The sequence below is a fragment of the Calypte anna genome, chromosome 1 (genome assembly GCF_003957555.1).
Source record: "Calypte anna isolate BGI_N300 chromosome 1, bCalAnn1_v1.p, whole genome shotgun sequence".
NCBI classification, from domain to species: Eukaryota; Metazoa; Chordata; class Aves; order Apodiformes; family Trochilidae; genus Calypte; species Calypte anna.
This window is the reverse complement of record NC_044244.1, coordinates 123,392,775-123,418,431: the sequence shown is the minus strand read 5'-3', so window position 1 is coordinate 123,418,431 and position 25,657 is coordinate 123,392,775. Positions and strand designations below refer to the sequence as shown.

Here is a 25,657-nt window from a genome sequence, read left to right as displayed (position 1 = left end):
CTGTATGTAACAGTGCAATTTTTCTTTGTAGCATGCAATATGTGTAATGTAGTACTTGTAAGATTGGAGGCAATGGCTGAGGTACTGGGAAAAAAAAAAGAACTTGAGAATAAGAACTTAAGAACTTAAGAATAAGACCTTGTTTAGTATTAAGGAAGTTTATTTTGTTTTTTGATGACAAAATGGCACAGTTTGGTTGGTTGGTTTGTTTTGTTTGGGTTTGTTTTTTTTTTTTTTCTGTGGGAGCATGGGCACTGTTTGGTGTCTATGATCTCTGCAACACTTATCAAGAAACAGTTAGAAAAATAACTTATGGTGCAACTACCCAACAAAGTTCCAGTTCTTGTTGTCTTTATCCAGTATGCACTTTCTTTCCATTGATACAGATTTCAAGAAGGTCTAAAAATTGCAGTATCAAGTTCCTCATCACTAAGGCTCTTTGGGTGGTCAGGTTTTTTTTTCCTTACTGTGTATTAGGAACACTTTTGAGGTCTCTGTCTGGAAAGATCAAGTTGTTCCTCATGGCTGTTAGAAGTATGGAAATTATTCTTATATCTGTCGTACAACTGTGTGTTTCCAAGCTTTTGTGTCTCATTACAGAGGAAACAAAGAGAAGCTGGATGGAGCACACTTACGAAAAGCAGCACAAGGATTGTGCAATATTATGCACATAATTCATAGAAAAGCCACAAGACATCTATATCTTCAATTTTTGCATGCTTTCTAGCTTCCACATAAACAGTAGACTCAGTTGCTGTTGTCTATGAACCAGTAGAATAACAGTCAACTAGAAGATATGATGACATCCATAGTGTTTTGGTCCTTGATAGGCACTAATATGAACAGTTGAATGAAAAAAAAAACCTAGAGATCCTTAGGTGTAGATTCATCTTCTAGAATGATGTTTGTGTCTCTTCATATGGCTCAAAACCCATGTTGCTTTTTCCCTCTTCGTTGTAAGGGTTCACCTCTCCACCATTTGATTCTTTACTCCTTGCTCTCCTGCAACAAAAATTAATTTTATATTAGAAGCCCCTGTTCTACTCAAGTCATTTTGAATCTCCAGAATCCCTTACTGTATATAATACTGTGTTTAACTGGAAAAATGTATATAAGAGCAATTATGTTGGTTTTAAGGGGAACTGAAGCAAACCTACTGCTTTCTTAGAAACCCCCTTAATGGAGGAACATAGAAAACCAGCCCAGCTGTATTTCTGTTATTAATATTTAGGGAAAATTCATTACTATACAGCCTCCAACACAATTATTGAAAACTTCAGGTGCTGATGAACGTGGACAACTCTGCTGCTGGAGAAGGAAGGCCCTGTATTCCCAGCAGGTCATTCCCTCCACCCTGCAGTGTGGTTGGTAGAAGTGGCTGCCACAGTGTCCAGCTGCCTTGGTTAAACTGAGCACGATGGGGACATTGCACTGAGCTGCCAAACCTGAGCTCAGCCTTTAGTTATCACTGCTGATGGGAGGGGGATAACAAGCTTTAATTCCTTAGCCTCCTTCAGTTAGATTTGGCAGCCTATTTGTATGCACCCTGGCAATTCAATCATCAGGATGTCTCTCAGTGGTCATGTTAAGAGCATCAAAAATATTACTCACTTTTTGCGATCTCTCTGCCCCTTGATGATCAGGATGGTAACTCCAATGACAATCACGCTAATGACTACCCCAAAAATAATTAACCAGATGGTGACTGGGGGTTCATAATGTGTGTCCAGAGTTGGAAGTATGCCCACAAACTCCAGTGTCTTATCATCCAGTCTGAAAGCCTCATTGATTCGTCTCCGAGACATCCTGCCATCAAAAACAAGTTCAAAGAGTCTCACATATTTCTTTGAAAAAAACAAACAGTTTTCTGTTGTTTTATAAATTTCCAGTGTGCCAAGCTTCCCTTGAACTGCCCAGTTGAAAAGGTTGCACAGGAGGTACTGCTCAACTCTTATTCCTTTTGGCATGCGGTGGTGAGGGACAACCACAGCAACTTAAGCTTTAACCCATTGCAGCTTATCTGATGTGTTCAGACATTCTCTGAACTCTTAAAGTCAGTCTTAACACTTACCAAAATTAGGCAAACAGCCTTCTGATCTCCCTATTTTCCATTCTGCCCCTCATTCTCTTTACCCTAAGATTCTTGGCTATCCATAAGTTTCTAGGGTATTTGACAGAAAACTACAGCTTTGACATCATCTTACCTATTTCCCTCCTACAGTCTTCCACAGTTTTCATTTTTGTGTTTTTCACTGCCCTGAAAACCCTTTCCCTGGTGTATTTACCATACCTTTTTCCCCCCCTAAACTTCTGCTTCTGCTATTGATTGCTAACTGGACAGTGACTTTCATAGAATCATAGAATCCTAGGGGTTGGAAGGGACCTCGAAAGATCATCTAGTCCAACCCCCCCTGCCAGAGCAGGGCCACCTAGAGCACTTCGCATAGGAACGTGTCCAGACGGGTTTTGAATGTCTCCAGTGAAGGAGACTCCACGACCCCCCTGGGCAGCCTGTTTCTTCTCCCTTGGTACACTCACTGTGAGCTCTTCACTGACCTGTAAGTGGAACTAGCTCCTGCCCTGACCTCTTCTTTCTTATGTAATCAGACACAATTGGATGTCTTTCTAACATATCAGTATTCTGCAGCTTTTAATAATAATAATTCTTGCACTGAATTTTCATCAATGAAAGGAAGAAAACACAAAATTACTGTGTCCCATATTTCAGAATATAAGATAGTTCCTGTTAAAGTTTGAGCAATGATATTTTCTGGAAAGTTATGATGCAATTAGGTGTGTTATGGCAGCTTTATAAGCCCCTTGAAGCATTTTACATTGGCTGTTGTCCAAGACACCATCAGGTGGATGGACTGTTTTCTTCCTGTCACAACAGTTTCTCTCATCCCACTATTACCACGCTAACTGCAGAACTGACTTTCTTATCACCTCTTCTGCCTCAGCTGAGTTGAGCACTGTTTTTCCTTCCACCCTTTCACCTGGCTAGTGATTTTTTTTATCTCCAGATAGAAAAATCTCACTTGATGGCAGCTTCCACGTCAGCTCTGGGTACAGTATCACTGATGTTGCCTGGCATGCTGACAGTAAAGTAGAAGGAAATCCTTTCTGTCTGTTCCCCAACATGAATATCTGTAATCCTGAATAAGAAAGACAAGAGAAAGTTGGATTTTCTTATGGTTCAGATAATAGTAGATTTAAATTTGAGCAAGAGAACAGTCATGTGTGGTCTGCAATGCCAGGGTGTTTGTTGATGCTAAGTGAATGCTTCCTCAAAACCTTGACTAGGAAGTCAAAGAAATTTTCCTGACAGAATTTTTTTTCTTTTTGCTACTTTGTAATTTTAGATGGAGACAATCTACCTTGTACCTAAGACAATCTTTGGCATAATTTTCCAAAGCACATTATGAGCTGCAGAACAGAGAGTGTTTTCACCAAGTCCTATGAATGAAGCAGTGTATGAAATACCAAGTGAAAAAAAAACCCTCTTCCTTATAGTCTGCTGAGAGCAGATCCTAGATATTACGTGACTGATGTTCTCTAAAGTAGTATCGAATGGATTAAGTAGATAGCTTCTGAAAAATTTTTAAGAGACCTAAAAGGAAGGGTTGGTTTTCTACCCAAAATCACTTTCATATGATAGATTTTATGTTTCTAAGTAAATCTAAATAAGATTACTAAATCCACACAGAATTCTAGTGCTTTACAATAAACAAGTTTATGTTTCCTTGATCCAAACTCCCTGGATATTCACCATTATACATGTACCTTGTTAGAAACTCTTATTTCTGATCTATCCATCTTCCCTGATATTCCCATGTAGGTGTCAGGTACAAATTCTCAAGGCTTTCTTCCACCACTGATAAGCTGTGGGAGACAAAGCCTTCAGCATCCTCTGAAGTTTCCTAACCTTAGCACATTACTCTTAAACTTCAGACTCCTGAGTGAAAAGACTGCATGTAACCAACCTGGAATCTTGCCTTTTACAACCAGCCAATGATTGACATTGTTTGCTATCACTTCACATGTGACAGAAGGCACAATTAATTCCACCAATTTATGTTGCTAGCAAACCAGAAGCAATGAAATCATAGCTGGCACAATTAAGCAAGGCACTTACTGGAAGTTAACTTCCTGCTGCTTCATCTCGGCGAAGTATTTTCTCATGGCATAGGCAATGGATGATTTGAACAAGAAGAGCTCACTTTCATCCCATTCATACTGAAAAAAAAGAGCACAAGAGAAATTCATCAAAGATGGCAAGTTATCTGACACTAAGAAATTATCCTAAAAAAAATAGCAATTGTAATGCTCAGCATCCACTTCAGAAATTATTTATTTTTGTCATGATAGCATTTCAGGAACCCACTCAGGCTTCTTAGTTTTGTTAATCTGGGTGCTCTGAAGGAAAATAACCAAGCAGCTGACCCAGCTGCCAGACATTGCATCATCTTATCCCTCTGCATTTTCTGGTACCTTTAGATAGGGCTGTTTAAGATGCTGAAGTCCTAGCCCATCTCCATTTTACAGGGAGAGAAGGCAGAGAAGCAATATCACTCCTAATAAATATTGGGCATTCTGCTTGAAATCTAAAGTTTTCTTAACATAGATCTTGTTTTAATCTTATTTGCAGACCTGTTCTTTTGAGGAGGAAAAGCTTTGGGGTGGGTTTGTGTGAAGGAGGCTCATTTTCTTGATAAGATGAGAATTATGTTTGGAGTTTGCTTTGTTTCAGTAAAAACCTCTGCATCAGTATTCCTGCAGCAGGCATATATGTGTTGTTTTTCCCTGGAGAAGAGATAGGTGATATTAAAAATGCTCTGCTTGTGTGCAGGATTCTTCCAGCCTGCCTTATGAGTCTGAAGTTATTTGCAGTGGAAGTCAAAACCAGCTTCTCTGGGGCAGGAACCGAGAGGGGGCAAAAACCACCACAGGAGCTGATAATGCAGCCCGGTCTGTTGTGCAACACCCTGTGTACATGAAAGGAAAATTCCCAGTTGAACTCTGTGGCAATTTTTTTTGCCCCCTACAAGACCTAGTTATCAAACCTGAGGAGGAATGCCTGTAAATGCTGTCAGTGATAGTTTTATACAGCTCCTGACTTTTTCATGCATCATTCGGGAAGGTGTGGTAGAAGGTGGCTCTGGTTTATCAGGCTTTGTAAAAGCCACATACATTTTTCAACCCTGACCTCCTCTTGACACTGGTATAAAATGGAAACACATAGGAGAAAAGAGCCAAAATGGGTGGCCTGCACAGGTGGCCCAAAGCCCCTGGCAGCAGAACATCCCCCAGCCCCATCCTGGCATGCAGGCATGCAGAGGGCAGGGCTGTGGCAGCTCTGCCTGTCCCTCCTGGGAAGGGCTGAAGCTGCATGTCACCTGTCACCTCACCAATGCCCCCAGCCTTCTCCTGCCTGATGGGTGGCAGGCAAAGCCCTGTACTGAAGCACACTCCTGGATGGTTGACAACTGTTGTCTCTGGCAGCTGGCAGTATTCATGGATTCTGTTGTGGAGGAATTCTTAATTTTTAATTTAATTTAACCCCAAGATTTTTAGGCTCTGTAGTGCTGTGCTTTTTTGTTTTTCTTTTCCCAACCAGAAGCTAATTGAGCTTGATTCTTCTACTGATGTTTTCTGTACTTAGCTTTTAATAATTTATTTGTTTCCATGCTGTATATTTTGTCTTTTCAAGCATAATGCATTTTAATTACCACTGTGCCTCTAAAGTGCCCTTATAAATACCATCACTGGCTATGTGGATGGGAAGTACCTGGCTGGCTTCTGACCTGTGCCTGAGTAATGACTACCCACACATCTTCCCTAGGCATCTCAGCATCCTGCCACGATGCTCACTGATTGTTACAGAGGCTGCTTTGTTTTCAGAGCTAAACGAACTTTGCCAGGTGCCTCTGCTCGTCTATAGCAGATCCCTCCTGGATCCCACGTGTGACTTGAAAGACAGTTCAAGTCTGGCCTCTGGTGCTAAAAGGGATTTGCCATTGTAAAATATTTCAAAATACCAGCTGGCTGACAGCCCTCCATTTCCTAACAGTCTTGTGTGCCAGGCTTTTACAACATAACCACACGTATGACATTGACCCAGTGGGGAGTTTTGAATTAGGGTTTGAACACCACTCCCATTTCCAATGGGTGGTCAAGGGATTGACACTCCTGGAATTCTTTATTTTAAAACAGATGGACCCTGAGTGATTCAGCAGGAGTCCTGTAGCAGTTTCCCTGGGGGGAGCACGGGGGTGGGTGCTTTCATAAAGCCCCAGGTGCAGCAAAACTGTGGGTGTTTCAGTCTCATCAGCTGCACTGCTGATGCAGCCATGCTGCCCTTGCAGCTTTAATCTCTGGAAACAATTAGCCAAGGTAATTGTAACAGCAAAGGCTCTGGCACAGCTAGCATAAGCCCATCTGTGAGTCTGGGTGCTTAATTTGCCAGAACTTCAGGCTATTGAACCTTCCCTGCTGGTAACAGGCAGGGCATGTAGCTATATGCAGTGTGATGCAGCTGCCCCCTCTCTGTGAACCCCTCTGAAGAAGGGGTCTTTCCCTTTCTGTTCTAGCCAATGCTGAAGAACAGAAATAAAAAAAAATTAAAAAAAAAAAAAAAAAAAAAAAAAAAAAAAAAAAAGAAAGATTTGCTGGCATGCCTAGAATGCTTTTTTTTTTTTTGTCCTAATGTTGCAAAACAGCTCAAAATACATCTTAAGCTAACAGTTGCACTGAGTTCCCGACTTCTGCATCACTAGGATGTATAAGGGAAATTTGTGGGGAAGCAGAAAGCTACAGAATGGAAAAGGTTTCTTGCAAGTTGGTGATGCAGACTGGTTTTGAGAGGCAAGTGGACGGCTTGCTCTTCAAAGCTTAGGAACCTACAGTCCATGCAATAATTCAAATTGCAGAAACTGTACGAGATTGTTTTACCGGTGCTCAATTGCACAACAAAAAACTATGATGGCAAAAGGCAAGCATAAAAATGGTACTAAGCTACACATTAACCATAATGAATAATAAATATTTTGTAATATGGTATCTTTTCATGATGTTGATACCAGTTTTGAATTGTATCTAACTCGACTCAGTGGTCTAGGAAGCAATAAAACTCCAGTGGGGTTTGCATGTCAGAAGAGTGATAGAGGCGAGAGCATCAATTCAGATGAAAAATGAGGCCTTAGTGTTTGTGTCCTTGCTAGTCCAGTTGGCTCTGACATGCAGGTCTAAATGACCTGCCTGATGACATACTCATTCTTGGAAAATTGCTAATGTTCTGCAAGGTGAAAATGGCTATTAACAGGAATGAAGTGCCTGCACTTAGGCCTGTTGTGCTGCCTCCGTGAGATCAGCATAAAGAGGCACAGCGAGAATAAGGAGCAAATTTTCAGCTGGGTGTCTGGGTTAAACAGATGGGCTAAGCTAATGCTATGCTCTGTTTAAAATCTTAAAAGCCATTTTTGGGTTTGATGAGGTTTTTTGGTTGCTATAATGCCTTTTATTGGAGCAGCTGGTATAATTAGGTAAAGTAGACAAGCTCTTGGGAGTGAAAACCCTTTTCCTCTGAAACAGAAGGAGCTGCACTGCCATTCCCCTCCCCCCCAGTCTTAATAACAAATCTGTCTCTGCATTAATGTTGGAGGACAGGGATCCGGCTGAATATATCAGGGCCAGGAAAGATTATAGCAAGCAGGAAAAAAAATCTACAAAGAAATGCTGTTAGCAGTGTTTCAGTGTGAAATCAAGAGAATCTGAGAATAGAAGGTGGGATTCAACCCCCTCTAGTTTTTTTAATGCAAAGTATCTACTAAATGTGAGGTAGCAATTTATGAAGGCAGCCACTACAGCCAGGATGATGGAAATTTGGGAAACATGGGGGTAGAGGCTTTATTTTGACAACTCATTGTATCTGGGAAAAATACAGCCATTGATACACAGCTGCACCTGCACTACCCTCCAGGCCTCTTCTGTAGCAGGTAAAATATGATCAGTATCTCCACAGAATAAGCCAACTGATCTAGCTGAACAGTCGTTCTTAAAATGGTTGGGAGCACTCCCTAAAGGATCCCTCCAGTAACTAGAGAAATCACCTTGACCAAAAATTCAGATCAGACATCTTTGATGTCATAGCCCTTCACCTGAGCTGATGCCACTCTTTAGACACTAAAGCCAGCAACACCCTGCCTCAGTCTCTGAGAGCCATTAGCACAACATCTCTGTTGCCCAAGCAGTGCCAGGAGTGTGGCAGCCACACTTACCGCCTCATCCCCCAACGCTGATTGCAGGCTGATACGCACTTTGATGGCATTGTCAGAATCTGGTTTAAAAAGAAAAATGGGCTGTGTCAGAGCTACAGCAACAGATAGTTTGTCCTTGGGAAATTCTGGGATGGCTAGAGTCTCCTTACAGGTTCCCCTGCTTTCCTTAGGTTGATCTGGGTTCCCTTCAGCCACCTCTGCAGAAAGCATCCTCACCTGAGCTGTCAATCACCTCTGTCTGGCTCTGTAGGAGACAGAGAGAACACATCTGGAGATGGTCCTCTGGTCTTCTTGAGGCACCTCCCAAATGCACTGCCCCTTTCCCTCCATAGACAATGAACAGCTCAGATGGAGATGTTGGTGTCTGGCTTGGTGAATCCCACCATCAGAGACTGGCACAGCACTGTAAGGGTTACCACGCTTTCCAGTCCTGACAGTGATTACAGGTATATGACCTGGGTGGTTCAACATTCAGTGTCACCATAACAGGCTAAAATGCAATTTTCCACTGTCTTTTTCCTCCCCTTAAGCTTCCTTCTTTAACTAGCACATGACAGCAAACCAAACAGTAGTAATTTTTTTGTACTGGTTTGCTCTTGCACCCCCAAGCACAAGGTCCTCTGGCTTCCAGGACCAGTGGCTCCCAGCCCTGTGGCATAGTCATGCCACTCTCAGGCAAGTTCCACACAATTCCAGGCCTCTGGTCTTTCAGCCATCCCTCACTGTTAGCACTGCCTCTGTGAAAAAGAATCTCCATTTCTAAAAACTGGGAGAGCCTGGGACAAGCCCCATGTGTGCTGACTTCTCCAGCTATGGCCATGAGGAAGCCAGTTTGCCTTCCTATGAGTAAAGCACATTGCTTGGTTTATATTTCCCATAAACCTGTTTATGCTAAGGAGAAGACCCTTCATCAGTTACAAGGAGTCACAGGGACAAGACAAAGGACAATGGGCACAAGCTGCTCTTGGAGAGATTCTGACTGAACACAAAAGGAAAAATTTTCACTCTGAGGACAGTCAGACATTGGAACGGTTTCCTTGGGGAAGTGATGAATTCCCCCACTTTGGAAAGTTTTAAGTCTCAGTTCAACAGGGTGCTGGGACATATCATATAAACAGTAATATTAGAAGGACTGGACGAAATGACCCTTGAGGTTCCTTCCAGCCTGACATTCTATGTTTCTATATAGGAGAGGGACTTTGGCCAAGGGTTGTGAGGACCAGCAAGTGTCCCTAATTCACCCACAAGCCATACATACATGGAGCCCAGTCTGTTTTCCAACCGATGAATCTACCAGAATTGTTTTTTTGCAGCCACTTATATAGAGGCTCAAAGTAGTGGAGCAAGGGCTGTGCATTCATGTATTTGTCTCCTGTTACACTTTCCAGTGCTTCTGTCCAGGGCTTGGAGCTGCCTAATTCAAGCAATTTCCTGTGTATGTAGAAGAAGAGGTAATATACGTTATTGCCATGTTCCATATAGGCATCTAGCAAAACAACCTATGATTGCTATCAAATTTTTCTTTTTTTACTCCTGAATTCCCTCCTATCATTCATATTAATAAAAATAAATTATTTTCTCATTACCAGGCAATTAAACTTTTGATGTTTAGATCCTCAGCTGATAAAAATTTAATGATGTTGTCAAAATAAACTGAGTAAATGTATGCTAAATTTCCAGGCTATGTTCATCCTTGGTGCAACCTCATTGACTCCAGAAGGTTTCGAGGATGATTTAGGCTTTATTATTTATTACATGAGAGAAAATTCCTTTGTTACCTCAAATTATGACCAGCTGCTGTGGAGTTACTAATGTCACATGTGTGAAGAGGGCCAGTATGGTTGGCTGCCTTGCAAAGTGCCTCCTGAAACTGGAACTGATAGACGGTCCGAGTGTAATACCTAAAGGGAAGGAAAGGAGAAGGAAGGCACAGCTTTTGTTAGTCACCTGGCAAGGAAACCTCAGGCCCCTTGGCCTTTGGAAGTCTCTACTATGGCAGCTGGCACTCCTGCTTGGGAGGCTGCACTACAGGGAGGGAGGCCAGCTGATATTTATAGGCTGCACTAATACAGATCTAACAAAACACCAAAATCAAATGCAGCAGAAGAGCCCCCGGTCTGTTTGCTGGCACATAATCAGGAGCAAGCAAGGTTTTTAAGGTCCAACTCTCTGCTCCTGCTGAGCGCTCTAAAATGAGACTAGGACACAGAGGGAAGTCCAGTTAGTTGCTTCAGGGCTGAATGTGCATGGCCCAAATTATAGAGGTTCAGGGCACACGGTACCCCCATGAGGCAAGCACCTCATACAGATGTGCTCACCCTGGTTTGATGGCAACACAAAGGTTCTTTGGTCAACAAGAAGCTTAGCAACCTCTTAGCTGCTCAGAAATTGCTACAGAGCAGCCCCTGATGTCCACAGAAGAACTTCCACTGAAATCAGTGGCTGTTTAATCAGGACTTTAAACAAAACAAGATTGTGTCCTGAGACTTTAGAGTAGATGCTTTAGGTAGTCAGGGTTTGTTATGTAGTATCCAAAAGGTAAGTAATTAACACTGAGAGAAAGGAACTACCTTATGAATGAATAATCACTGGACACATGGAACAGCACTGCAGGATCACAGTAGGTTTCATCATGAGGGACAGGTTCGACAACACCAACTATTTCTCTCCTGGGAGTGAAGAAAACACACAAAATTTCCATTAATGGAAAAATAATCTAACTCTGATCATCCTCTTTATTGCCTGAGAACAACATGTATGGGCACCTCTCTCACTTCCCAACACAAGAAGTATATACAGCTCCCAGTAACCCCAAATGAGTATTGCTGCACAGCTGGAGACCACAGACAAGAAGCTGCTTCGAAACTGAGGGTGTGATTTGTGCAAAAGCAGGCTATGCAGGGAGTAATCAGTAATGTGACATAACCTACAAGAGCTTCACACACTTCATGCCCTGGCTCATCCCTGGGTGAGGGTGTACAGAGAGTGTGTGATCCAAAAGGTGTTTGGCGTTCTGTGCCACTGGGATGGAGAGAAGGTTTCTCTTTATCTTCCTCTCCTGAGAGCGTTTCCTGAGCAACACTATGAAAACAAAGCCATACCAAATTTCTTAAAATGGTAGTAAGCTTATATGGAAAAATTTTCAGTAAACCTGTCATTCAAGGTCTCGTTTCATCAGAGAACTTTACAGTGCCACTACAAGAGATGTGATAAGCTTCTCTGAACAATTTGTCAATCTCTTTCTCTGATGTCACTTCTACTTTTGATTAAATTGGAGCTGACTGATTTTCACAGTGGTCAGAAGGCTTGCTTATATGAAGTTTTATTATAGGTTTTATTTCCTGATGCAGATTCACTGTCTGTGTTTGTGTTAGATTGCAGATTCCACATTCAGTAGGAGGCTTGTCTGGTTTCTTTTTGTTTTCCTGTCCCCAAGTTAACCACCCAGGAAATGACGAACTCGAGTTTGAATCAAACCACTTTTACTTTTGAGGTCCAGAGAGCTGAAAATAGAGTAGCTGGTGGAGATAATCTGAAAAGGCACTTCTGTATGTTACTTACAAAGGGAAGTGTATTTTCGTAACCAAGAAAGGTGATATATTACTTGATACGTAAGAGAGGAAATACTCAGTCTAGAGTGTTTCATAAAATTTGCCTCCCAAACCACTCTAGAGGAAACACAAAGCAGGAAAGTGTACACAGATGTTTGCTGTACTGAAATCTGTGTGTTTCTTATGCTGGCAAGCATGATGAACTTCCCTTTCCACTTGTCCTTAAGGACATGGGGAGGCAAACCCAAGCATACCCAGTGAGACTTAGGGAAGAGCTGTACTCCAAAGACATCTTGGGGCAGATGTTGGGCAATGGCAGTGTTGATTCTGGGATCTGGAATATATCATGCAAAGGTCATGGGCTGTCTTTACCAGAGAAGTTGACATTAGAAAAGCAGAGAAAGTCTGCCAAGAGACAGGGTAAACTCCCCAGGGCTGAACACAGTGCTTATTGGAATATGTGGATTGTGGGACCTTGTCTGCACCACACTGGTGGTTTCTGCCTGGCACACTACTGGGCTATGAAGGGAGACAGATCCTGTGCTATTGGAGGGGCACAGGCAACTTAGTATGCTGAGTAACTGACAAGGATCATTTGCAAAATACCCTCCTTGTTTCTCAAACTTACTTCATATCCCACCACCGCTTTGTCCATTCCTGCTTCGTAATCTCTCCCTTAAACACCATCCACCTCCACTTCTCCAGCATGTAAGTAAAAGGCAGTGTTCCAACAATTGTTAGTGCTTGTTTGAGCAGAAAGTTGATTTCAGTTTCTGAAGAGAGAAGTTGTTAAGGCAATGGTTATGGTAGCAATTAGTATCTGATTAGACAGCTGAAGTTTCTTCCTTTTACAGCTAATGTTCACATCTGGTTTGAACTACAGATTTCCACAAAGGAAAAAGTGGAAGGAAGAATACTACTGAAAAAATCCCACAACAAAAGATCACTTAAATATTGCATGGAGTTTTATCTCTCCTTTTCCCTCAACTGCTTAAACAACCTTACCCTTTGGCATTGACATGTCATTATCCTCCACTGAAAACCTTCCCAAGCTCTGGGGAATTTTGAGCTAACAACTTTGGTACATCTCCATCCTTATAAAGTGATACTCAGAGAAGCCAGACAAGACACATCATAATGAGTACCTACCTAGGTTGTTCACTCAATGTTCACTTAAATGTGAGATGCACATCTGAAGGCTTCAGTTTCATTTGAATGACTAAATAGATACCTTGGTTAAGATACGTATAGATTCATGCAAGAGAAATTTAAAAGATTTTTTGAAAAAATTTTGAAAAAAAAAATAGACTCGTCCAAATTAACTCTTAATAAAGGTTATTAAGATACTAAGGTACTAAGATTCTAGAAGGAGTTGTTCAGTGTTGTAGGTAATGAAGTTCTAGCTATTTGTTTCTAAATTATATAGTTGTATCATTGCTTCATGATGTGATTTAGGAAAAAAAAAAAAAAGTAGTTGTGATAAATTGGTGGGGTAGGATTTCCAGAAGCTTCCCAGTTGCTCACTCAGCTTTTATTTACCTTCATCCTCTTGGAAAGTTGGCTCTAGGAGGTCAAGAGATCTGAGGTGCTGAGGAGTGGCTGCAGAGAGTGACATAATTTCACCGACTGCTTCATGGAAGCCCTCGTTGGCTCCACTTCTCAGCAGGTAGGGCTGCTTAGAGTATGCCATGTCGTACTCGATGTGGCCCATCTCATGGTGAGCAGTCAGGAGGCTGTCCATGGTCACTTTGGTACACATCTTGATCCTGTGTGCCAAAGTGTTTGTGATTAGAAAGGTGGTGGCCTGTCCAACCCTGCTGCTGCCCAAGCCCTGGGGCAGAGCATCCTTCAGAACTGGCAAATGCCCCTCAGCAAACCCAGGCAGCCACATCTTAGCATGGGCACGTGTCACATTGGTAGCAGTTCCTCCTGCCAGAGAAGGGACTTCATAAAAGACATTCAGCCACCTTAAAATTGCTATGGGAGTCCAGGAAAATTGGTGTTTTGTGATGAGAAGCTGCCCACTGAAACTTGGAGATAGACCAACTCATTGTGTGTGTTGGAGTGAGTACTCATCATCAAACTTAAGCAGACAGTGTAAAAAACTCTGTGTCGGTGATTCCAGCTACTTCATCCTTTGATAAAGGAATTTCTCCCAAATAGGGTTTTCTTTCACTTTCCTCAGCCTGCTGAGCTGTGAGACCTGAGGCTTGCAGCTTTCACTAAGGCTCTTCTGGGGGACAAACCTCTTTCCTTGGGAAACTGAAGAGGAGACAGAATTTGCCCCAGAAAACTTCTTTGGCACTTCTGGGGAACTTCTGTCCCTCTCCTTTCTCAAATACAGAAGAGATTGATGAGTCTTTGTGAGCTCTATTATTTCTGATCTATCTACTTAAGATAGATACAGTGGCCTCTCAGGAGGTTTTCACTTACTACCTAGGCACAAGTACTACTGCTGCAGAACGTGCAGATGTTCACAAATCCCACAGATATCCACAAGCACCCACATTTGTGTTTGTTCCTTAAGCTCCACAACATAGTCATTAGTTCTCTAAACCATATAAATATTCACTTCTCAATTTAAATTTAAGATGGGTCCTTATGTTTTCTCAGAAAAGGTTACACAGAAATGTTCATACTCCCTCAGGATCCCAGCTCTCTTGTCTTCCTTCCCCCTTTACTAGCCAGGAAAAAAATAAAATGAATAAGGAAAAACTATAATTTAAACCTGTCTCCTAGACCTTTAGTGAAAACACTAAGGTTCTAGGAAATGGTATGAAACAGGGTCACAGCAATTTCAGTACCTGTAGTCACCTTTCCCTAGATCCCATGCTGTAGGATGGCAAACAACCTTCCTGTTGTCAGTCGGTTCTGTGAGCATGGAGTTATTCCAGAAACCATCAGTCATTTTTTCAAGGCCAATGGAGGTGAAGAACGCCTCAGCAGCTTTAAATATTTTTACAGCATCCCATTTCTGAAAGAAACAAGGCCACCATTAACCACTGGCTCCCCACAGGGCCTGTTCCTAATGGGTGGTTTAACACATGGATGCTGAATTCATTTGTCTCCCATGGACTTTGGGCCAGCACCTGACTTAGTGAGAGTATGATGGTAGTGTCTGCCTTCAGCACTCCTGTAAATTCTTCTGGGAACAGGAATTAAGTGGTTCCCCCACCCCCCCGAAAAAAAAAAATAAAGATCAGCACTTTACCCAAACCACAGAAGTTCTCAATGAAAGATAAGGTGGATAAGGTACAGAGGATAAATAAGGTATTCTTGTCAACAGCACATCAGATCTGGGATCTGACCCCTTAGCCACTTCAGTTGATGGCAACTTATTTGAGGGTGTGGAGCTGCACATCTAGCATATGACCAAGAGAGTCCATCTCAGCCAGAACCATAAAATCTGGCAGATGCCTCTAGAGGAGTTCCTTATCAGACTGTAACTGCATGTTAAACAGAATATTTTCAAATGTCATTCAGAACTTTTATTATTCTACACTGCAGGAGTTCTGCATTTGCTGGTCTGAGTTTTTAGAGAGATTTATGTGGTAGAGAACTCAGCTGGATGGGAATCCTAAGTTGAACACATCCACCAAAAAGGATGGGTCCAGCTGCTCCCCAGCTCTCCCCAGGGATCTGCAAGCAATGCTTTCCTCCTCACAGTGGTGCTTAAGTATACACAAATTTAAGTCTACAAGGGGATCAGTATGATAAAATAGGGGTGAGATCAATGCAGGGTTGTGCAAACTGCTTATGAATCAAATTTAGCCATTCCTTCTCTTGGAGTGCTTCCTGTAAGAGGAAGGTAGATTTCAGGTGCATAATCACATTTCAAAACCCACATTCCACAGATGACCTTTATATCTTATAAAAGGATTGAAGTTTAGACAAGACTGCCAAGAGTTATCTTCACCCATGTGAAGATGCTGTGATGACTTTTAGCACTATAGATCTCAATCACAGACCTAATGGTGCCATGCAGTTATCAAAAGATAACAGGCAATGTTGCAGTTTCCTGGCTGGATCAAAATAAGCAAGACTGTAAAAAAAAAAAATCCCCAAAACCCTGTGATACACAAACTATTTGATTATGGTAATGGCTGGCAAAGGTCATATTTTATACCAACCAACTCCCTGCATCATGAAATATTTATGTGTACAAAATATATCTCTTAATGGATAAGTGTCTCTGAGGAAAATAGACTTGGAACCAAGATTAAGCCAATCAAAGAGAGTGGAGAAGAGAGAACAGCTAAGGGAAGGCAATGCTTTCCTGGCAGTGTGACTGCCTTAGGGCTGCTACAGTTTTCTAAAGAGCAGCCTACGTGCAGTGTGTAATTTTTATACCTCCTTGATTTGTTACATTCTGTATGTTGCATAAAGGAATCTCATACCTTCTGAACCATTGCAGAAGTTACATCAATGTTTGGTTTGGCTGGATAGGGAACAGTCAAGGGATACAGATTTGTCCAAAATCTACCCCACATATCACCTTAAAAAAAGAGAGAAACATAGAAATACTTTAAATGATCAATTATGTATTGATCAAATTGTCCAGACTATTTATAAATTCTGCTGTGTCATAATAGGGATCTCTGTGTGCCCAAAGAGATCTGATTCAGATGTGAAGGGGAGAAAATCTGGGAAGTACTGAATAGGACAAACTTGGATCAAAGATCCTTTTATTTCCTGAAGACCAGATATGCCCGCATAATATTTTTCAGGACTGATCACCTTCCTAAAGGTCTATTCAAAACTGTAAGTTCATGTTGTTAGTTCACATGATTGCTGCAGTTTCAGCAGCTTGACATTGCATCCTTTGAAAGAAAAGTCATGAAACACAGGAGCTTAGGGCCAGATTTTGAAGGGAGAAAATAAGTCCCTCTGAGACTTCCATTTCTAAAGAAGATTTGTGCTGCAGTGTGGAGGCAATGTCCCAGCCCAATGTTGGAGTTTTGAGCTGGGTGCCACCAGCTCCACTGGGGACAAGGACACCTGCCTGCCCCAACTGCTTCTGCTGCTAAGCACCTGTGTCATCTCTGCTAGGGACATCTCCATTTGTCCTCTCCCCTTCTCTTATCTGTAACCCACTCATTAATATCCTGATTTTAAAAAAGGCAGATTACTCTATTCCCATGTGCCCTAAAGGTGACCATTCTGTGTACAAAGTCAGGCTTACATGACATGGCTGTGTTGACATACCCAGCAAGTGAGCAGGGAGGCATCCTGTGGAGCTGATGAGCTTGGGACCATAGACCTGTTCCAGCTGGTGCCTCACATATGCATGAAGCTGCTGGTATAGAGGTTTTATCTGGAAGCAGAGGAGGAGAGGGAAACAAATTATTTTCTCTTTACTCTATCCTACTCGTCCTTCCTAAATAGGGACCCTTGAATGTGCTTCCGATTAAATTCTCTCATCAGGTAAGTGCACCCCAAACCTGCAGCTGAGTTTTGCCCTCTATCTCTGGGCTCAAGCCCTGAATACAGATCCTAGCCCTAGAAGCCCTGCTCAGATATGTGGGAGGGAGGACTGCAAACTTTAGATGCCATCTACACCACAGGAAACACACCTCACCCATGGTCTCTGCCTAAAAGAGAGAGATGGATCTGCAGGGCTCCCCTTTTCCCAGCCTTTAGCACAGTGCAGCCAAAGGAGACAAAGCTGGCCCTTGAACAGCTTCAGAGGTAAAAATGTACAGTGTGCCTCTCCAATAACTGTTTTCCCCCCTGCAGACCAAGATTAGCCAGTTTAGAGCAGGTCTTGTCTTCCTTCACATTGACCCATGAGCCCACCATTGCAAAACACAACCCTGTAGCCCAGGTGAGATTTTTGTTCTGCCTCTACCTGCTCAAATATCTTCTCCACATCTGCAACCAGCTGGTCACGGCTGTATTCATATTCTTTTGGATACTCTGCTTCATAATTTGCTCTCCAGTAATCTCCGTAGTCTGAATAATCTGTAAGAGCAGACACGTATCACATCAGGACACACCACATGGCACTGCTGAGGTCTGCAGGAGACGTGCATCTTCTGTTGACCCAGAGCCTCCCCCCAAAGTGAGGTGAAGTGTGAGGTGCTCTGGGTCTAGGGGGCAGGAGAGAGCTCCCCATAAACTCTGTGACACTGAAGTGCAGGTAACGAAGGTTTCCAAGAAATCCGGAAATTGCAGTCATGGTTATTTGCTAATTACTCATTACGGGTGGAGATGGAGGTCAAAGGAAAGCGTCACACCTGACTGGAGCTCCTACAGCTGTAAGGGAGGGAAGCCTTGGCTCAGGGTGGATGCTAAGAGTTTCTAACAGTAGATATGTGCTGGTGGACATCAAATATGGGCCCCCTCCTCAGCTCCCAGTTCCACTGAGTCTTCCGATCCACTGAGCTCCATCAAGTCTGGAGCAGAATTAAATTATAGCTGAGGTCTCCTCTTCAGTGGTATGGAGGAAGGTCTTGATGGCTATTTTTTTAATGTTTGGTTTTTCCTGTCTAACTATCTGGATGATGATTTGTTATTCCTGGTGTCTAGCTCCAGTTTGACAATTTTCACTAAACAATTCCTATAGGAAAATCAGTGACAGCAGATGCAATTTGGCCAAGAGCAGCTACTTCAGAAGCTATTTTAGAAGACCTCCAAAGAAACTTAACAGCCACTTGCTATTTTCCCTTGAAAAGAAAGTTCCCTATGATTTGTGTAGAGATCTCTGACTGGCAGCACACTTCCTACTTAGGCACCTGGCTGCATCTGCTTGCCCAGACCTACCAAATCTAATCATTCCAGTTAAGATATAAAGCTTATAAATCTAGTACTGTTTGTGGCTGGTGCAAGAAGGTCAAGGCCAACAAAAAAGAGGAGGCATCTCCAAGAGTCAGCAGCACTCAGAAGTTGTTTAAATTGATCATGCTTGCCTGTAAGTCACAAGCAGTTCACTTCTGGGTAGGGCAGTATGTAGTGAAGGACACTGATACAGTACAGCACTTGGGAAAGGTGCCAACAAAGACATCCTCCTTCTGTTCCAGTCTGGTGACATAGCTCAGATCTGGGCAATGGCACCTGTCTGCACACTGCCTTTTTTGTGATGTGCAAACCAAGAGCAAATTATGTGCAAAGTGCTGCTCATCAGTGCACCAAAAAGTAAGGGTTTTGAATTCCTGTGCAAGTTGTGCAAGACTGCAGTATGTTAGTTGAGTTCTGGAAGCCAGAAACAGGAAAAAAAAATAATAATTGTGACTTACGATTAAGCTTTGCAACCTCATTTTTAAGTTCAACATACTCTTCATATAATGGCCTCATTCTCCTGCCAACTTCAGCTCTCCAGCCTTCCCAGGCCCACAGTCTCTCATGATAATCAGTGCTGTCAGCCATAATAGTGTCCAGACCTGTCAGAACAAGAAAATGAGTACTGGACCTTAAAAAAGCAGTATCTCTGTTTTTCTTTCACAGCTGGCAAAAGAGCCAAAGTGAAAGAATCTTCATAAACTAAGAAGAAAATACCTTCTAGTTGAAAGACTGAAAGATCCCATTATTTTATTTCATCTTTTTCTGATGTAAAGATTTTCCCTTCTTCTCTTTAAGAAACATGGAACAGATGCTGAGTTTCTTAAATGGTTTCTCTGCATTAGCTTCCCTTGAGACTCTGGCATTCCAGGGACTGTCCTCAACTCAACATTGAGTCCAACAAGACTTTGATGACAGGGGAAAAAATTAGACTTTCTGTGACAGAGGCAAACCCCAGGTGACAGGCAGGCTGTCACACAAGCTGAGCAGAAACCCCCTCCAAAATTTTTCTAGTTCAAGCAGGAGACAGTACATCTCCTGGGCAGCAAGCCTGCCAAAGGTACCTGAATTGCAAAGTGCAATTAAATTATGACCAAGCTTTAGATAGCAGGATGTATCTATTGAGATTACATCTCTTGCAGTCAGGAGCCACCTCTGAGCTTTTCCTTTTTGAGCCCTCAGTGTTAAGGACACAGTAGGGGCAGTGGGCACTACTGTACCTGGCTCCAGCACCAAACACTCAAATGGACTGGTGATTTTACAGACGGTCCCAGTGCTGTAGATGGTACTCATTGTGCTTAGTACAGTGTTCAGCTGAAAGTTAAATGTGAGATAGCCTGTTAGAAACCCACTCTGTGCAAAGTAACAGCCAATTATGTTAATTCCTTCAGAGCTCAATTCAACACTTCAGCCATTAGCTTAACATTTAAGCAGATGTTTAAATTCAGTTGAGATTAGTGAAAGAATTAGTCTACATGCATTACTGAAGAAGGACCTAGCTGGAAAAAAACACATAATCTCCCAAATATACAGTGTAATCTACAGGTCCCTAATATCCAGCCAGACAGAGCTCAGGATTTAACAAGTATTGACTGTCACGAGAGAATTATCAATATATAGCAGCTATAAAACAATAAAGTTTAGCAATGTGCTTCCATAAACATGGACCCACTTAAACTTTCCAGGTAGGTTGTGGGTTTGACTGGCAGAAGATGGTGCCAGGCTGTTGCTTGCAGTCTTAACACCACATCACATTGATTGCATAGATCTGCTCATACTCCATTACAGAGAAGCTACTGCTCATGTTCTGATTCAGCTGAAGGGCAAATGCATCTGAAATAATTCAGCTCTACCTCAGAAGCTATGCTACATAGCTTTTTTTTTTTTGTTCTGTATGAAAACCTGTTTTCACCACATTTAGCTTTTCCTTCAGGGCTATGTTATTTCTCATTTAAAGCTTTAAATCAGAACTATGTAGAGCTGTCAGTGGGAGGTATAGTTAATGACTACCTTTAACTTTATCTCTGTCTGCAGTAAAATAAGTAAGCAACCAGGGGAATATTTTTATCAGTGAAGAATATTTAAATATTCCCATGGAATCCCATCAGACTGTACAAAAAGTCACTTTCAACCAAGAATCAACAATTTCAGCTCAGAGGGCCATTTATCTAGGAAAAAAAATGTCAAAACATGAAGGATACTAAAGAAAATACCTCTTCAACAGGGACAGCATTGCAATCAGTGCACTGCTGTACTCCAAAAGACGTATAAGTTTGCATGAACTGTCAGCATACACATCAAGGTAATCTGTCTTTCCAGAAACACATCTCTCTTGGATCAGACAGGAGGTTCAGCCATTTTGCTGTTTTTCTTGTGTGACCTTAGCAGAAAAACCTTAAGATCCTTCTGTAGTCAGGACTGTAGGATCCCCTAACTCGGTGTTATGTTTCAATTTGATCTCCAGCAAAACAAACCTAATTTCATACTCAAGTGTTTTTTTACAAATCCCTTTTGAGTCTGCATAACTGCTCACTCCCATTCCACACATAGACACCATCCACATAAACACCTTTTATATGAACTTTTCAGTGGAAATGTCAAATCTCATTTCAAATCTTATTAAATCTTGCTGGCCTTCAGCAGCTTCCTGTGGAAGGAGGCCACCAACCCTTCCCTGTTTCAGGCATCTCAGGGTGCCCACAGCATAGAAACATCCCCACTTCTTTACAGTCTGATAGTGCAACATGTGCAGGGAAAGAAAGACCCACTTCACCTCTGCCTTTTTGACTCATTGAATGTCCTTTCACCCACCTCCTGCTGCTCATTGCCCTAGGTCTGGGCTTAGCCAAGCACTTACCACAGGTCCTCTTTCCCTCCTATGAGTAATCTGGACATTTGTGCAAGGACCCTAAGGCATGTTCGAAAGCGATTGCATGGATTACATGGCAAAACTACTGGCTTGAAAGAGAACAACCTTCCTCAGCCTGTACTGCTGTGAGCACTTCATACAGGTACACTCTCCATATTCATGTTGTGAGACAGAACCATCCCAAGACAAGCAGGGTGGCCACAGAACCATGCCCTCGCTCTGGAGGGGTGTGATGAGGGGCAGCTAAATTCACCCAACTGAAATGATCTACATTCAGCAGCTTACCCTGTCATATTTTTCTGGTGACAGCACCGATGATCCTCTGTCCTGGAGAGCCTGGATCTGGAGCTTGATGAGAGCATCAGTGATGCTGTCCAATGGGAAGCTGCTGGCATTCCTGGAGGCCTCATCATAAAACGCAGACCATTTGGCATCCGCCTCTCCCTGAAAGGAGCCCACACAAATTCTGAATTACACTGCCAAAAGAGCTTGATGTACTCAGTGGGTAAAAATATTACCTCTGGAAAGAACTTCACTAGTGGAGACCACCTGGGGATTGAGGGATAAGAACTTGCACGATGCAATGGAACTGTGAGATTTTTTGTCTTGTTTTGTTTTGTTTACACATCCAGATAACTAATTTTCTTCAGAAATAGCAGAAAGCAGGACTGTCTCCTCACACCATGCTTGCTATGATTGATCCACCATCACCTAGCTATGTGTTTCCTGCTGCTCTTAACCACAACACATTCTTCTCATAATGCTTTCCTTGACCTATCTGTGTTTAAATCAAACACAAGCACAGGAGCTTTGTGACCCCAGGTGTCATTCCACATTTCTGCTTCAGTAGCAGTGACGGACAGCAGCTAAGACACTGGTACTGAATCTATTCCTTATGCAAATATCACCTTTTCCTGAAGATTTGGCAAATAAAAGATTATACTTCGACGTAGAAGGCTCTCAACAGGTGCTCAGATTGGGCATACAAAACCTCAACATTTTGTATGAGATTGCTTTTAGCACTGCTGCAGTTACATCCCATGACACATGAAACTCCCAAATTTCAGGGCACAAAGTGGCACCCAAAGACCATTGCTTGGACTGGAGACTATCTTATTCTTATTCACTTTTTTTAAAGTGCTTGTACATAGTTTAGCACATCAGCAGCCATCCCAAATGGCAACAAGAACGTGCTAATTAACCTGGGTCCTTGGGACAGTTTAATTGTAGAATCATAGAATGATTTGGGTGTGAAAAGACCTTTAAGGTCAGCAGGTCTAACTGCTAACCTAGCACTGCCAAGTCCTCCACTAAACCTTGTCCCTAAGCAGAGCTTCCCAGGTTGTGGTGAGGGGACTGGGAAACACAAATGCCATATTGTGCCTGAAGAGCTCTTCCAGGCACATTTCACCCCTGTGTAAACACGTGGCAAGGATAATGCTTTCCCCAGGGCTGTGCCAGGGTTGTCACACCTATGTGTGATGGAAACACCATTCCTGCTTTGGGTGGTGGCAGACTTAAGCTCTTGGCAGTTGCATCCCTGCACCTTCCCTGCCCACGCAGCCCCTCTGTGGGAGGGCAGCCATCCCTGGGAGGCTTTCCAAACTCTCCCCTCTTCACAGGAGCAAATAGCAAACAGCTCTGCCTCTATTCAGCAGCTTGCAAAAGCTCACTGGGAAAGAGCTTGGGAAGCACCCAGAGGAAGAGCATCACTGTAAATCTGTTTCTCAGCTCCTTGTCCCCAGCAGGGATGGAGAGGTGTCTTAGGAGTTGTGAGGCAGAAGAGGGGGCTCTGTGGCTACAAAAGCCAGGGGAAAGAAGTTGGCTTGCTGTCTGATTTTTCCCCAATTAAATGAACTGGTTGATAAGTCAGATTAATGGTTATGGGGTTTGTGGCCCAATTTAAAGGAAAATGAATGAGAAGGAGCCAGAAGGGACAGTATTCATTAACTTTGCTCCTCCAACAGAAAGGGAGGAGGGGAAGCAGCAGGTTTATTGGCAGTCCTAGTGAAGAGATCAAGCAAGAGAAAAAAACATCCTCTCCAAGCACTGGACTAATTGGTTCTTATTGCTAGCAACTCCTCAGGTATTTTATTATCATCTCATTAATGCTGAAAGTTCTATACAGAGCCATTTTACATGTTTGGAAATGTTACAGTTTAAGTACCAGGTGTCTCAGAAAAAATTCCAGATAGACAATGATTTGTCATTAGGATTTCTTCCAGCAAGCAGTCTCCTTGCTTTAATTATAAATATGATGATTAAATCATGTTTTAATTAAGCTATAAGGCCACAAACTGGAAGATTTAAACTACCATGCAGAAGTAGATTTAGGATGTTCAGTTTCATTTTACAGATTGTTTCTCTAAAACTTGAGCTAACTTTAAGATACAAAATTCAAGGTGTTTTTCTTCATTTTGAAAGGCTCAAAGCTTAAGGGATGCTAGGCTGAGGCCCAGCAGTATTAGTAACAAGCCAGTTCACAGCTGACTGTTCTTGATAATTGTGGTACTTGCCTAGAGACCTTGCTGGCTGGAAGAACCTGAGCTTGGTGTTGAGATGCAGGGAGAACAGTATTGGAAGACAGCATAAGTACAAATGCTGTGGTCTTTCCTGCAGATGGAAACTGATTTCAAACCAACATACTTCTGGCATCTGGAAATCCATCATCTCACTTCATTTTTTTCCCAGTTTAATACCTCCAGGCATTCTACCAACAGCCCTGACTATGAGGAGGGATGGTGGGCAGAGGGAAAGGTCTCCTTCTGGGTGAGGAGTGTGAACCACTATATATAAAACCATCAGCAAACATTTAAAAGAATGTCCATGTTCAGAAAACATTTGCCTATCCAGTGAAAAGTAAAACAATTTCAGCAATAGAGAAGAGAGAACTTTGTGTCAGTAAAAAGCCCACCATTAGTTCAGCCTTACAAGAAATGGGAGGCTTGAGGTCATGTGGACATGACATTCAAATCCCATTGCCTCATGCCACAGGACAGAACCCAGCCCGGGCCCTGGGAGAAGACCAGCTCCTCCGGGCTGTGCTTTCTCCAAAAGGAAAAGAGGCCCCACAAAGAAACATTACACTGGGAAGTGCAGGCAGTGGTCAACTCCAGGTGGAGAAAGATGTTTCTCTCCATCCAGCTCAGGTTCTGTGACCAAACATGCAGCGCTCCCTCACCTTTTCCCTCCACTCAGCTCCATGATGCGAGGTGATGGCTGGGGACAGGTCCAGCCTCCAGCTATCCCTATGCAGTGCAGGGCATTCAAGGCACCAACCCTGGGGTGTAGGGGCTGGCAGCAACCCAGGCACATCCAATGGGCCATTGCTGTGTTAAGGAAAGCTCAGTGGAACCACTATAAAGTAGCTGTCAGACTCCACAATCAACACTAAAACCCACAGGATGAAGCACTTACCATTTTCTTGGCATTCTCCTCAGTGATATTGGTGTTGTAGTTCCATGAGGCGAGGGAAGTCTCATGGCTGATATCTTCTGCCCTCCTGTTAAACTCTTCTAGAAACATATGGGCTTGTTGTGTGACATCTTGGGTGGTCACAACAGCACTCAGACCACAAAGAAGCCAGAGGTGAACCAACATGTCCAAGCTGAGAACTTCCCAACAAAACAAGTCCCCTCAGGTACGGTTCTCTGACAAGCTCTGCCTCATCAACATTCAAGCATGGCTAACATGGAGAGAAAAGGCTGGTTCCAATTTGTAAGGCCTTTTATAGGTTTTATCCATTATAGGAGAGAAAGGAAAAAGTTTTTTATAAAAAGCCAAATAAACAAAAGTCAATTATTAACTTTGGAAAAACATAATTACTCCTGCCATTTTATGGCCTTCTTATAAAAGGCTTTTACTTTTAGTTAATGTTTCCCAAACCTGCTGTCAATGATACAGCTGGTTACTTTGTCTGTAGCCTGCCTTTGTTAGATCAGAATCTGTGAATCCTTTAACAAGTTGGTGATAATCTGTAAAAATATTTAGAAACTTCACTGAAACACCCAGCCATGGACCTTAACTCTCAGGCAGGAAGAAACCCTATTTAGGCTGGCATAGGGTAACTGGTTAGGTGTATAGGCCTGTATTTTAAAAGGCTTTGAAAAGCCCAAGTGATTTGGAGAATACACCTCATTTTCAAAGCAACGGGGGCTATGAAAAAACAGATTTTTAAACTTGTT

The 25,657-nt window shown here is 42.6% G+C and overlaps 1 protein-coding gene across 1 annotated transcript; it reads right to left on the bottom strand.

Annotated features, from left to right (window-relative positions):
* Nucleotides 1-879: 879 nt before the first annotated feature.
* Nucleotides 880-25,082, bottom strand: ACE2 (angiotensin I converting enzyme 2). Its single transcript, XM_008494775.2, has 18 exons — nt 24,891-25,082; nt 21,759-21,917; nt 19,825-19,918; nt 19,063-19,206; nt 17,676-17,788; nt 17,033-17,141; nt 16,225-16,322; nt 14,632-14,801; nt 13,367-13,593; nt 12,456-12,600; nt 10,847-10,945; nt 10,055-10,177; nt 9,535-9,707; nt 8,277-8,335; nt 4,136-4,236; nt 3,039-3,155; nt 1,612-1,806; nt 880-1,002 (listed from the first exon to the last, which is right to left on the bottom strand). Exons 1-18 carry the CDS (start codon nt 25,071-25,073, stop codon nt 894-896), a joined length of 2,418 nt encoding a protein of 805 aa, XP_008492997.2. The 5' UTR covers nt 25,074-25,082; the 3' UTR covers nt 880-893.
* Between the last annotated feature and the right edge of the window lie 575 nt (nt 25,083-25,657).